Source organism: Leptosomus discolor, chromosome 1, assembly GCF_034619465.1.
Source record: "Leptosomus discolor isolate bLepDis1 chromosome 1, bLepDis1.hap2, whole genome shotgun sequence".
NCBI classification, from domain to species: domain Eukaryota; kingdom Metazoa; phylum Chordata; class Aves; order Leptosomiformes; family Leptosomidae; genus Leptosomus; species Leptosomus discolor.
The window spans coordinates 153,969,638-153,984,910 of record NC_141391.1 but is presented as its reverse complement, the minus strand read 5'-3'; the positions used below and the strand labels follow the sequence as shown (position 1 = coordinate 153,984,910).

Here is a 15,273-nt window from a genome sequence, read left to right as displayed (position 1 = left end):
AGAAGCTTAATTATTTTACGCATACCTACTTTTAGCTTCATTTACTCTGTTAGTTGATCTCTTGCATACATGGCCTTTGTCATAGAATGTCTGTTAAGCTGTTGGACTAGAAGGCAATAACCTTAACATTTTTAAACAGGAAAACAAAAATAATGAATTTTTACTTTCACAAGTTTTGAGAGCCAATGAACAGTGATGCATATCTCCTTAGTCTGTTTGCGTACCACAAATTTAAAAAAAGTTAGCAGTTTGATCATGTTAAAATTATGTAAGGAATAAGAATTTGTTCCTCTTCACCTGCTAAGGTTAGATTTAATATAAATAATTCTGTTGGATGCAGTTGATTTGGAAATCGAATTGTTTTAAGTGAACATTCTGTACTGCCTTCTAAAGTATGTGAATTGTGAGGATGTTCATAAACCTTTCATGTGAGACTCTTGAATTATTGAGAGGAAGAGGAGTGTTCCAAGAAATGTTTCGGACATTAATTGGACATAAAATGCAAAAAATGTACCTTAAAGTACCAAATATGAAAAAGGTTAGTCTAGTCAAGGTGACCTCTAGGACTTTCTACAGTAACAGAAAGTTAACGAAGATCCATTTATCTGATAGAAGCTAGTTACTCTTTCATGTAGTGTGACCGCAGAGCGTTCTTTAAACAATTTTCCACTGAAAGCAGTAAAAGCATTAAAAGTATTTGGGTATAATTCACTTTGAGGAGAGTGAATACATATAAATGGTAGAGATGCTGAGTCAAGATTCTGAGGTCTTAAACTGACTGAATGATTCAAGTGGCCATTTGATCTTAAGCTAAAGTAGCCTGGGCTGCTGCAAACCTGTGCTCTCTTGTTGATACTGGTGATCATGCAGTTGCATGGTGAAACACAGCCAAGCTTCTTCTAAGCTCCTATTAGAAACAGTTTACACTCATAAGAGCTTAACTTGAAAAGTACTGGGGGACCTACGCTGGCTCTTATCAGTTCAGTCTCTGCAAAAGTTTTTAATGTACATGTCACATGACTAATAGAATTTTTTAGATGGTATTAATAGTTGAAGCCATTACACCAGCTGTTGTCCCTTTAAAAAGCAGAAATTTGTTTTATGGAATTTCAACTAACTTTCAACAAGGCTTTCTTATGAGGAAGCACAGGTTGATACTCTTTTTATTCCTCGGAAAGGACTGTTTCAGGGTTCTTAGCTAATGCTTATCACACATGGAAATTGAATGCTGTGATGACACTGTCTAAATAAAAATTACTTTTTGGAATAATGAAGGCTGGTGGTTTATCTGGAAATCACTGACAGCCCATATACAGCTGAACTGACAGAATCATAGAATCATTTAGGTTGGAAAAGACTCTTAAGTTCATAGAATCCAACAGTAAACCTAACACCGCCAAGTCTACCACTAAACCGCATTCCTAAGCTCCACATCTACACAACTTTTAAATACCTCCAAGGGTGGTGACTCAACCACTTCCCTGGGCATCCTGTTCCAGTGCTTGACAACCCTTTAAGTGAAGAAATTTTTCCTAATGTCCAATCTAAACCTCCCCTAGTGCAACTTGAGGCTGTTTCCTATTGCCCTATCACTTCTTACTTGGGAGAAGAGACTGACACCCACTTCACTACAATGTCCTTTCAGGTAGTTGTAGAGAGCGATAAGGTCTCCCCTCAGCCTCCTTTTCTCCAGGCTGAGCAGTCCCAGTTTGCTCAGCTGCTCCTCTCAGGGACTTGTTCTCTAGATCCTTCACCAGCTTCATTGATCTTTGAACACGTTCCAGCACATGTGATGGCTTTACACAGATCTGCATTTGAAATGTGCTGGAACATTTAAGGTCACAAAAAGAAAGAGTTGAGGATTAGGGCTTTTTAGGCATGTAGTTTTGACATCTGGGCTACAAAGCTTTTAATAATCCATTGGAGTTTGGCTGATCCCCGGATGTGATGTGTGATGTGTCCTTCATATACATTGCTCTTTTACTGGTAAGTTGGGGGAAAATTTCCAAGGTTAGCATAGGGTGCTAGGATGACTTGAAATATTCTAATTCTGTTCCTTATCACCCTTTTCAGCAGAAGAGTTCAGAATGGACACTGTAATAAGAAGTTAAAAAGTAGTTCTTTCATAGGTCTGGACATATGGTGCTCCTTTCCACCCTCAGAAGCTCAGTTATTAATTATAAAGCTGATGGACCCATTTGGATTTTTCTTATATTAGAGCAAGAATTGTTGTGCTAATTATATGCATTTTTGGACATGCAGGTGACACTAACTGTATTTTCCTTCCTTATGGAAAACTTAACTGTTAGACTACACTTGGAGTGACTACAGGAGGAACAAAACTAAACATGTTGCTCTTAGTCCTAAACTACTAGCTCTTTGTCCTTTTGATGTCTTCTAAGAAACAGTAGAAAGCCAATTATAACTTTCAAGTAGTGCTCCCAGCCAGTCTTGCTATAGCCCCAACCAGATAACCAGTTCTTGTTCACTGGGATTATCAGTGCATCAGAATCAAATGGTTTCACAGCTTCTGAGGATGCAAGCTTTTTCGGGGAACTGCCCACATATGAAGTTTTACGTGAAGGCAGTGGAGAGAGATGTCTTAAATTCTTCAGAGCACTGGTTTGGTTTGACTGTACCATAGTGGGATGATAACTTGGACAAGCTCTCTGTCTCAGAAGTAGAACTTTCTACTTTATTCTGTGTATTTGTAGGAATATGTTGGGGAAAAGTGTAGATAAATCAGGTTGGACTACATCTAACATGCAGATTAAATGTTTTGAAGGTCTGGAAAGGACCACAAGAGGTTGTCTTGAAGTAATTTCTAAGAACACCACTGTTGTACTAGATGACTGACTTGTTCTTGAAGGTCTTCCATCAGCCAACTTAAGTGCCTGCCGTTTCTTAATATATTCAACTTTTCATGACGCTGATGTTAGTCTCTGGAATAGAACTGTACATTGTTTCTCAAGTCGTAGTATCACCACTGTTATCGAAGCATTACCTGTGGCTAGGTTTTGTCAGCTTCTGAATAAAATTACCATTGCTGGGAGAGTTGTGTTGGGTTGCATACTCTATATGTAAATCTTGTGGCTCTCAGGGGCTTGAATGTATATAAAAATTATGTGAAGAAGCTCTGTTCTGAAAATCTGAAAGATCTTACTAGCAACCTTAACTCTTGACTTGAATAACTGGTTTGGCCGTTCATAACTGTAGTAGAGAGATATAATTTAACATGCTTCTTTCTGAAGAAACAGAATGGAAGTATGGTATAAATGGCCCTTTTCTTGGGCAATTTGAAATATTCTAGTGTTAAAGCAGTTTTTGAGGTTATAGTTTGGCAAGACAAAGCTTCCAATGGTATAGGAGTCACTACACTATCACCAGTCTCCTAAAATGGATTTTGTATGGCAGCATTTGGAAATGGGTGAGGAATCTAGCAAGACTTTACCCAAAAAAAAAACACCCCAGCCTCATCAGTAGCCTTGTCAGGATTGTTGAGGTTCTGTGGAGATGGGGGGCAACCTAATTAAGCAGGCATTGCCACTAGATGCTTTGTAACGTACAGCCAATGTGCAGTCACATTTAAATCTGTCCAGCCAGATACTTGAGTTGTCTTCAGCAGTTAAATCACATGGAGTGGAGTGCTTGTATGCATTCTTTCTGGCCATATTGTCCCTCTAGTGTGTGAGATGAGCACACTGTCTATCAGCATTAGGCTGCAGCCTCATGGAAAGGTTAGTTGCCTGCAGAACAGGTGATTCTATTCAGTCTTTCAATACTCTTACCTGCAGTTACCTGCCTATTCCTACTGCTTCCTTGCAGTAGGCCTGGCATTTAATTTACCCTGTTCATTTGATCCCTATCGCAAGTTAATTTTTGTAGTCAGTTTCCTGTCAATTGAGGCCTTCAAATTAAAGTTCTGTTGTGGATTTAGTTTGTTGTGTTACTTTATGGAATTGGAGAAATGGTGGTGCCAAATCACTAGAGACAGAACTGAGGTATCTTCATTTTCACTTCAGTTGCTGCCTGGGAATTTTTCAGTGCTTTTGCAGTGTGGCCTATGTGTTCCAGACGATGGTCTCCTGGGTTTGATTGCAGTTTTTGTAGATGTACAATAGAACTCAGTTTCTCTGTTTTACTGCTCACCCAGTCTCTGTGTTACTCCTTTGTAAATGGCAGATGGTGTTTGCTTGTTGCCGTGTACTAAATGCTTGCTCGGCTTTCTCTGTTGTGCCACTGTTTTTGTAGGGGATAGATGAATTTCAGTTGAAGTTTGAGAATGAGACATAGAACAGATGGAAGGGATGAAGCTGAAGTCCCTTTAGCCCTGTAGTGTCCCTTATACCCACACTTGCCTTACACTGTTAGTTGCAAAGGCACAAGTGGTGTCCTTCTCCCCATTAACGTACTTCATATTAACTCTTTACGAGCTATGAGGAAAATTTTTGCAAGCCTGTTTGTCATCATCATTTTGAAAGCCTGATTTTATTTTTTTTTAGTATTGATAAGCTAAAGAAACATCAGCTATTGTCATTTGACAACAAGTACCTGGGATATTGTCATATCTGAAGGATTAATGCATCCTTACAATTTCTTTTCTAAGAAAAAAAAATAGTTATGCAAGGGCTAGATAACCTTTATCTATAACTTTTGCCACAGCTGTATTACTTTTCTTTTGTTGTTTCCATGCAAGTCTATATTCCTTAGGTGTGCAGTACAAGATCTATGGAAATTTAAATTTGGCTAGAAGCTTATATTGGGAGGCTGCTGTTTGGAAGTACCTGCTCACAGGAAATGATGACGTTTGGATGCACAGTTTCATTGCCTGGGAAGTGTATTTGTAATTAAATATATGCATTTCCTGTGAAAAGAAAGCTTCTCATTGCTTCGTTTTATCAATGACAATAAAAATACTAAATATATTTATGAAGAAATAGGCTGGGCAAAATCCAGATAACAAATTGGGTTAACAGTGGTTTTGACCTTTGTATGGAAAGTAACATTCAGCTATAATTGTAAGTGGGATGAGACTTTTAAGTAGGTGAGAAGTGAAATGAAATAGATGCTTGAAAAAGGAGCTGTAGTTGCATGCTCAATGAGAAGGGGTTTCACTGGTAGAAGTAAGAAAGTCTAGAATATTATGCCTGCCAAAATAGTGTAGCACACTGCTACCTTTCTTGTGCTGTTTCAGGGAACTGGAACTGATTACTTCTGGATAAGTTTAGATTTCATCGATCTTATTTCCTGCCTCTTCCCTCCTACTACCTCCCACCTCCCTAAGAACACACTAAATTGTGTCTTGAGTCAACCATGGCTCCGAGTAGTTATGACATAGCTAACATTTTCGAAACTACCTGGTGATCCTGTAGCATTTGGCTACATATTAAAACAGGAGTGATACGAAAACTGTAGGAGAGTTCCTTCCTTAATCCTGTGTGTGTTACAACACTTATTCTAGCTTTTCAAATCCATCTCTCTGGAGGGCTATTAAGAGCTCCCTGAACTAAGTGATTTAGCTCTAAGTTTCTTCTTAGAATCCCTGCAAGCATTTAAAGTGTGATCTTCTGTGAAAGGCAGGTAATCCCATAACATTTGGTTTGACCTTGGAAAGTACATTCATCAAAAATGGTGAATTAAGTACTGTGAAGAAGAGTCATTTGATGGCATTTCCTGGTGGGTTTTACAGGGAGTGTGAAATGTGATTTTAATATTCATTAGTGGTTGCAAATGAGTACTCCAGCAGGTTTAAGCAGTAATTTTGCAGCTTCATAAAGCAAACAGCTCTATAATGCTGTGCTTTTACTCTTTGCCAAATCCTTTGTTTAGCATTGAAGTTGTTGACAATGTTTTAGGTTTTGGGGTTTTTCACCTACTGTGATCGTTGCATAGATTTAATCCCCAAGATTTTTTTTTTTCCTATTCATGAAGCATAGCAGAAAACTTCTTGTTGAATTATGGTTTTATGATTAAGGTAGTTTGAACTGTAGCTTTACATATTACCATAACTTGTGTTGGTATTCAAATTTAGACATATAAAAAAACACTTATAACCAACATACAGTTATTTTGCATAAACAAAACAGCTTGCATTGTTTAAAACAAAGTGAAATACCTATATGACTTTGCTTTCATAATGACAGTGCATACATAGGATTACTGATAAACACCTAACATAACTAAAGGGTAGATACGTTACACTGTCTCTTCCAAAGGTGGTTTCTCAAAAGGTCCTTTGTTACACACTTTCTTCTGAAGTTAGCGTTTCAGTGAGGACTTCCTGATGCCTTGTTCAGATGTTTTAATTTTGGAATCAGCAATGCTCAGTTTGATTTATTTTACACTATAAGAAATTTAGATGCAGTCTGAAAACTTCAAAAGTTTAATCATAGTGATTAGCTGTAATCAATTACTGTCATGATTTTGACAGATTGCATTCATTAAATTAATTTCACCATAGCTCAGTTGTGGTCATCTGTGATGCATCAGGCCTGCCCAATATGAACTAAACCAAGCCATTGATAATGTGGTAATTTAAACTTAAAGATCAAAACCAAAGTTTTTGTTGGCATGTTTAAAATGTTCGAATAGTATGAGTCCTTCTAAACCTATAGGGAGTAAAGCTCCAGTGTTGGTCTGAAATCAGCAATTCATTATAACAGTAAAACATACTAAAGTGGGGTAGAAAATTGTGAGGTTTTATACTTGAATTTTTTCTGTACATTAGAAAAGACTTTACCTTCCATTTGGGCTCAAGATTTTAATGTTTAGGTTAACAAACAGGTGCTACGTGTGTGCTAGATCATACTCCAAAAAGCTTAATTAACCTCTTATTACCAGTAAGTAATAAGACAGGGTCATATTAATTCTCAGAAATAGAAAGATTCTTTAAGTACTGAAGTACACAGTGCGTAATGGATTTACTGCCCTCAACAAGGGATGGGTGAATTTACTAAAGAAGAATGAGTTAAATCTTAAAGTGTTATGGCTACCAGAAATAGTGTAAACTCTCTAGGTCAGAGTTGAGACATGCTTTTCTAATAAACACTTTTTTGGTCAGGCTAGATATCAAAATACTGTGTCCTTAAAACATATATTTTGAAGAATTCATTTTTCCTATTCCTACAAAACTGGTCTTTTTTTCTAATCCTTCCTCTTTAAAGTATCAAGCCTTGCTTATATAGTATATAGCCTAGAAATAGTTTTGCGAATTCTTAGTATGTCTTTCAAGTTTATGGAAATGTGTGGAATATCATACTGTAGACATCCTAAAGAGTAGACCTATGGAGGTTTGCAGAGTGATACCTAAAACTATTCTGTCAGCATCTGAGTTTCAGTTGAAAATGTTGTTTTGCTCTGACTTACTATAATACATGCAAGTAATTAGCTTTAAAGAGCACTTCCTGCTTAAAGTTCAAAGGTGGGGCCTGTTGCCTTATTATTACATCAACAGTACTTAATCCTTTTTAATAATCTTAAAATATTTTTCTAGGAATTTGAGGCATATTAAAATAGCCTTTTTAATTTAAAACAGTAAAGTTTGCAGCATGTTGTGACCTCAAAATGAAGCAGAAATGTCTTGTGTTCATTTTTTCGCTTCTGACTTTTCAATACTATTAATAAAGTTAAATAACATAATACTGGAATATATTCTACTATTAGGAAGGATAAGAACTTTTAGTGGCTTTTGGCAGATGGAACTGAATTGTCTTCCAAAATACCAGTGTTTTATTTTGCTCCTGTTATGTACTAGCCTTCAACAAAACAAAATAACAGATAAAGTGTTGAATACTAAGAGCTGGACTGAAGCAACATCAGTTGCTGTATTTCTTTCAGTTTGCTTTTAATTTTTTCAAGGACTGAGGGTTTAAGGGATACTTATTTGAAAAGCAGAAAGATATACAAAATTCAAATTCTTCCATGTTTTTCTTTTCTTATATTTGATTTTGTAATGTAAAAAGATTTGTTTTAGTGTAGGAGAAACCAGTATCGTGTTACAATAGACAATTAAATAATTTTGAACACTTCTAATGGGGGATGAGGTTAGTTGTGAAAGATGCGACAAATCCCAATAATTTGTTCAGCTTTTGTAGAGTATCTAATGCAATTTGATCTCACTTCTGCTCACTTATTGTTCCCCAATACAACAACTATGAATGAGGGGATTTTAGAGGTACACACATCTATTCCCTTTAAGGAGTGTTTACAGATTTGTTGTCCATTAATTCATCCATATTATTTTTGAACAAGCTGACATCTGCCTCTGTAACTTCATCTGGCAACTCGTTCTGGAAGCTTGCTGCTTGCTGTGTAATCCAGTCTTCTACCAGCTTCATTAAGTGCCCCCAGTTCCGGTTCCACAGGGTTCGGCGACAGCTCTGCATTGTCTTTACCTTCTGCCTTCATGTTTTTTTTTTTTTCTGAACTGCAATTGTACCCCGGTAGCCACTGTGCTGCCTTCAGAGCATGCTTAACATTTGTGCTTTGCCCGGTGCTTAGGAGGGCAAACATTCTTGTTTGTTATTACCCTGCCAAAGAAAGAGAGTTCATATATATTTGTGTGAGTGTATTTTAAGAAAAGAAAGTAACACAAACATGAAATGTTAATAGCTTTTTACATTGGGGAAGTAGAGAATGCTGTGGAATCATTGTACTTTTATGAAATTTTCATTAAACTTGCTTCCAGGCAGTGTCATACTTCTGAAAATTAAAGTCCTCTTGACCTGAACTTTATTATTTCCTTCTCGTTCTGTTGATTGCAGGCAGGAATCTTTCTGCCGAGCTAAGGGGCCATTCTGTTCATTTATTAAAACTGTGTCCTCCTTAGGTAGTCATGAACTCTTGCCCTACATTCACTAAAGCTGTTTTAGAAACTCAGGTCTTGTATGTCTGTAACTTTTCAGAAGTACAAATGTGCCTGAGGGTGGAAAGCAGTCCTATATGTAAACTAGAAGTTCTCTTTAAGTTACTTCAGTTAAGTTATATCTTTTATACCCTAAATGCCAATACATTGATGGAGAGTTTTATAAGTTCTGTAAATTCTAATTCAAGATAAAACTGGCAGGTCAGTTACTGCATAGTTTCATTTTTCTTCAAGTCTAAGTTCCTTCAGGTTTTCTGAGCTAACATCAAAGAATCCCTTTTGATTTCCACGTGGGTTCTAATCTAAGAGTGCTATCTAAGCAGTAAAAATAATCAACATCTGCAAAAGCAACCATTATTACTTTCATGGTTGCCTTTCTTCTCCCAGGACAACTATGTTTATAACTGTCGAATACCTGTTAAATCTCTTGAGTTTTTTTATGGGAAAAACAAATGTTTCCCAAACAATGGGTTTCAGTGGTTTCAGCCTAAATATCTGTTCCCAATGACCAACTAGTCACTTCTTGGGAACGGACTGATTCAGCTTGCATTCATACCCAATGGAACAGTGATACTGCAGCGTACTGTGTACTGTTTGGGCCAAGGATGTTACACAGTGGCAGGAGAGAGGTAAATGTTATGATTGCTGTCACTGGAGTGAATTCATTGCATATGCACAAAATGCGTGCCTTTATTCCGCTGCCTGAAAGGTACTAGAGAAAGTGAGCCGCGGAAGGAGTTACTGCAATTGCAAGTATCCCGTTCTGAATTCTTTACTGGAGTTCTCAAGGCAATTTTGTTTTCCTGGGCTATTTCACTGATAGCAGAAGCCCCACAGCTGACTGCCACCAAGCAAAACAGTCTGTTCAGCTCATGTCTTGCACTGAGGGTCTCTAGGGGCCGCAAGGAAGATGAACAGCTCCAGCAGGATCAGTTTGGCCAGTGGACTGCAAGATGGGCACTGGTGGCTTAGAAACCACTGTACAACCATGTTTTTAGAATCACACTCTGAATATTTACAAGTAGAGAGTAGAGGTTTCAAAGAGGGAAATATTCTATGTTGTGAAAAGTATTCTGCCAGTGAATCATAGTAGTATCAGATACAGTTCATTGTAATTGTTTCTAACAATCTAATGGGAAGTTTAGTGGGCTGAGAGTTGTCTTGAACAGACATGTTGTTATGTATGGAAGTTTAGTGGGGTTTTATGTGTATAATCTTTTGTCAGTAAAGAAGTTCTGGAAATTCTAGGCCCAATATGTTCTTAGAAAACTATTGGATGTCCTTAACAGTAACTGTTTAATCCGTGCGCTTCCTTCCTTGTAATGTAGTTGGGAAGAGATTTGTACTTATTCTCCGGAGAGTTTAGATATAAACTAAAGACAAACCTCTGCAGTACATGCTGTTGACAAAGTGTGTCTTGCCCACAGGGGTTTTGCTGTCATTTGGTTGAGCAAATACACATTTTAAAGTGAGACTTGTGTATCTTCTCAAGAAGAGTTGTTCTGGAATCTAATCTTACTTTTAGGAAATATCTCTCTCTATATCTGTAGTCAGTCCTGTGCTGTCTAGTAACTTTTAGCCCTTTGTTTAACTACCCTATTTACAATTTAGTCTGGGTTTTCCCTTTTATGTATATGACTAAGCAGTGCTCAAAACAAACATGACTAGTTAATCGCTCCATAATTCTGGCGCTGATGCTGTGTTTGTGCTTACTATTCTGCAGTTTGTCTACTTGGTGCATTTCTGTTATCCTCTATCTTGCTGTTGCATCCCTATTCTGTTTTGTTGCCTTTTAGGTGTATGCATAGCTCATTCAAAACAAGCTTTATCAGTTTTGGACTTGGAATGATTTTGTGGTGTTTTTTTTTCTGTGGTAGCTATAGGGATTTTTTCAAAAGGGGAGAGAAGCCCAGTCCTAGATGGAAGTAGACTTTTATGATACAGGAAGAAAATAGTATGATTTGTTAGTGAGTAAGCTCTTCTGGATGTTACCTGTCTAATTTAGCATGTGAAGAAGCTTGTTAAACCACAGATTTCATAAAGTGTGTAACACTGAATTCTTACATTCATAAGAGTAGTTGCTGGAAACAAACAAACAAAAAATCTTTGTTTCTGTCGAAGATTAGTTGATAATTTGTTGATTTTTGCAGCTTGCTGCGTGACAAACGCTACGTGACTTTTTTGTAAAGTTTCAAACTTAGATCAGCTGTGTGCATAATAGTTTTGTACATAAGTCTTGCCTGTTTGCTTTCTAAATTAAAACAATGCACTGCACTAAAAAGCTGTATGTAATCAATGTACTTACCCAAGGTAAGCAACGCTTGTGACGTACTAATATAGCCCGGCTTTATGAATTGACAATCCTTCTCAATGTCTTTACAGGGTGCTGATAAGACTGTGAAAGGCCCAGATGGACTAACTGCCTTTGAAGCCACTGACAACCAGGCAATCAAAACTCTTCTTCAGTGACGGATGGACTGATTATATTAAATGTCTCTCCTGTGGCCTCACACTGCTGCCTGTCTGTCACTCTTTGCATCTTCCAGCTTCTTCGGCTAAATACTTTGGGGGGAGGGAAATTCTTTATGAATCAGACTAGTTAGGGGCTTGTATCGAAGATAGTGTGTTTCGAGAGGGTTGAAAACTACTATGAACAGTGTCCCTCTAGGACTTCTTTTCAGTGCACAATCTCTTCCCGTTTCTAGTGAACATGGAAGAAGGGAGACAGACCATGATCTTGAATTTTTGGCTTGTTAACCTGCTAGGTTAGTACTAAGATTTTTGTTGAAAGATTCCTTTAGATGGAAGTACTGTGCTATGTACCTGAAACTAATTGTGAAGGAGACAATAGTCCCATGCTATTAGTGTCTGCCATAATCTGAAGTGTAGTAACGTAGGTGGCTGGGTTGCTTTTTTCTCTTCTCTTCTCTCTCAGTGGATAGCTTTCTTCTTCTTCTGCCTAAAGCTTATGTTGCAGTTTTGAGGACTTTTGATACTAGTTATTGGAGCTGTTCTTTATATTGACTAATTGGATGTCACACTAATGTTTTTCTGACTCTCGAGTAAACCAGGAAAGATCGGTTGAGGCATGGTGGTGTTATGCTCCAGAATATCTGCTAAGGTACTTTTGGATGCTTGAATTTGAGGTTTTTCTTTTACATGTTTGTTCTAGTCCAGGACAGACATTTTAAGCAACTGTTTTTGAGAGAGTTCAAAATGTCACTGTAGTTTTTTCCAAAAGGATTGTAAGATGGTATTTCTTTACTCACCATGTCAGCATAAAGTTTATAGACTCATGTGAAAGCTACAGGCTGTTTGGTACCCAAGGATAATCAAGTCAAATGTGGAAAATGAGCAGTAACTACTTAGACATTCGTATCAGGTGAATGTGGTTGCTAAACTTTTCTGGTAAACTTTTAAAATACATGTAAGCTTTCTAAGTTCAGGTGTTAGGAACAGGAAGACGTGCAAGTAGAAGTCTTAATTTGCTCTAACTACTAGAAGACAAAAAACAATTTTAATTGTGCATATCTCTGAACTGGTGTTTCATTGTTGGCTGAATGAACCTCTTGAATTTCATTAAGGCATGGGGCTTGATCTGAAAGTTCCCAGTGCAACCATACCACATTAACCATCAACTTTTAGATGAGACTTACTATACCAGTAAGTATGACAGTACTATGACAGCCTTGATGATTCATGGAAGTTATTTAATGTTGTAGGGATTTCTGTCACATTTTATGGTCCTCAGGAATGTCTGAGCTTCTGGCTTTCATCTTGAAAATTTTCATTAGACTGCTGATTCGCCCAAAATTGAATAAAAGGTTTTATAACAAAAAAGTGTATACCACAAACTATACATCTTCCTCTTCTTGGAATACAGATTTCAAACTTTGATAACATACACAATACAGAAAACAAATGTATATAATGTCTCATGCTGAGTTCTTAAACAGAAGTAGCCGGTATTATTTTGATATCACTGTTGAATTTGAGAAGATATGTAGAAGTAGGCTGGTGACTACCACTCATATTTAATGGAGACTTAGTTTTACTTGAATCGCGTTGCATATTATGATTGAATGTCTCAGCTATAAAAAGCCTTGCATTTAGACTGTAAAATCAGAGCAGAAACCGATTTACATGCACACATCCTATAAGAAAAGCGATGGAGAAAACAATCAACTCTGGCCATAAACTGTACAGTGCAATTACTCTTTGCTTCTTCGAGATGGGTTGCAAAGAAGAGCAGAAGGGTTGGAAATCAATGATAAATCAGTTGGTGAGTGCTGATAAAAGAAGAAGCATGTCTGGTGAACAGCGCTTTTAAATGACTATTTAAAGAGAACTCTTTAATCTTATCTCTGATCAGTGCTGGATTGTCATGTCATTGTAATAGTGTGAACACAGACTATAGGTTTAACTCTTTATTCAGCTATGAAAGTAACCATCTTTGACATAAATTTGCCTCCGTGTTATGCTATTAAATATTTAGCTATTAAACTAGTCTAGGAAATTGCAGTCTGTTTTTTTGTGGAAAACTTGATCAAGGTTTTTTTGTGTTGATTAGTGTCAAGCTGTCTGGCCATAGTGGTTTTGGGGTTTTTTTTGTGGGTTTTTTTCCTCTGTATTCTTTCCTGCCCTTCCCTTCAACTCTCATTTAAGTGAGCATTATCATAGTAAAGAAACATCATCTTTGTACTAACTCTTCTGGTGACTCACTGAGGCAATTTTGCCTCCCTTTTTCTACAATTACGTGGACACCTTATTTTTTCTTACTTCAATTGAGGAAAAAAAAATGCAAATAAACTTCAGTGAGACAAGTGTTAATTTGGCTGTAATATATACCCAAGCTGCCTTTTGAGATAGTTAAAAGATAGCATTTAATGTTTGGCTCAAAGAAGAAATACTTTTTTTGCTTTTTGCACTACATGAGAGGTGATAGATCATTTTACCCAGGATTTAAAAAAAAAAAAAAGTAATAATAAAAGCTTATGCTTTTGTAATTGTCTAGAAGCTGGGCTTGATCGTTTGTTCCCTTGTTAGCTATTTTGTGGAAAAAATGGGTGGCTGTCTCTATCTTTGAGTAGGTCCTAACTAGATGAAAAATACCAAACTGTAAATTATTTTAAATTCTATGAACAGAATTTAAATACTTTGTCAGACTGAAATCACATACAGTTGGAAATCCATTCTGTTCTTAAACCTTTTCCTTTGAAATTTGGCCTGAATAATTTATAACCTTAAGTATACTTTGGCTTTTATACCCTCTGCTCCTTTTTCTTAAAGGGGAGCAACTGGGAAAAGGAGTATGATAGTTACTTTATCCTTGAACTTAACATTGAATTATTTGTAGAAGAGGCTGGTAAGAATGGAGTGTCCTAAGTCAAGCACTTGCAGTGTTGCATGCAAAATTTCAAAATGAAACTGTCTTAATTATATTTTGTAAATGGATAAACAATCATCTTTCTACGCAGTGACAGAAGAAAATCAGTGCTCTGTGCATTTTGATATTTGACTTCCTCTTTTCACCATTGTTAACTGTTTTGACACAGTTAGGTTCATCATTATCATGGTTCATAGACATCAGAATGCTAAGTGATACTGTATTTTTAAGTTTGTGTTGCAAGAATGAATGGAATAAACTTGAATTGTGCGATATGAGAATGTAGAGTTTTATTTCTCTTTTTGCTCCCGTGTTTTACTGATTTCTGGCTATGACTTTTTATTTGCCTGGAAGGTATCTAAGCTCCAGCTCACATGTGCAGTGATCAAAATGTTCAGGTACTTATAAGACTTAAATGTGGAATGGCAGCTGCTTTGAGAACTAAATATATGAAGTTGTTTTTTAAAGTACATCCATTTAAAAGAGGTTTTGATTAATTCTATGGTCTTGTAGTCTGTATTTCCTGCTTAAATGTTAATGTATAATGCTGAAGTTCTCTTACTCATGTTGAATTCTAAGAGACAGGCTTTAGATAGGGGGATGTTCCTATTACCTGTGAAGACTAAAGCAATTTATTCTCTCCTTTACTTCATCAGAGAAATTGAAACAGTTATTTACAGAAAGCACAGCTGAAGTATAAATAAATTGTATAGAAATGTGTATTCATTATTCTTGTTGCATCTTTACATTGACTTTGTCAGAACTTCCTTTTATAACTTTACTTATCAGTAGAGATTTAGATCCAATTGCTCGAATTGTTTGATATTATTTTAAAATATACACTTTTAAATAAAAAGTACAGGAAGGTGTATCAAAGTGGGAAAACTATAAATATGGAAAAATACTTCAAAAGAAACTTAATTTGTCTGTTTTTCTGTGCTAAACTTTGCAAACAGATATCTAATGCTGTGTGCACAACCTTTCAGTCAAATGTTGGAGAAAAGGACGTGTTAATCATAAATAC

The 15,273-nt window shown here is 36.6% G+C and overlaps 1 protein-coding gene across 1 annotated transcript in view; it reads left to right on the top strand.

The window, feature by feature from the left end:
• The window catches only part of MTPN (myotrophin), a 40,368-nt gene extending 27,651 nt beyond the window's left edge, over nucleotides 1-12,717 (top strand). Inside the window, exon 4 of the mRNA XM_086467759.1 lies at nucleotides 11,246-12,717. Coding sequence (XP_086323885.1) covers nucleotides 11,246-11,332 — 87 coding nt within the window. The 3' untranslated portion in view covers nucleotides 11,333-12,717. The remainder of the gene's footprint in view (nucleotides 1-11,245) is intronic.
• Nucleotides 12,718-15,273: the final 2,556 nt, after the last annotated feature.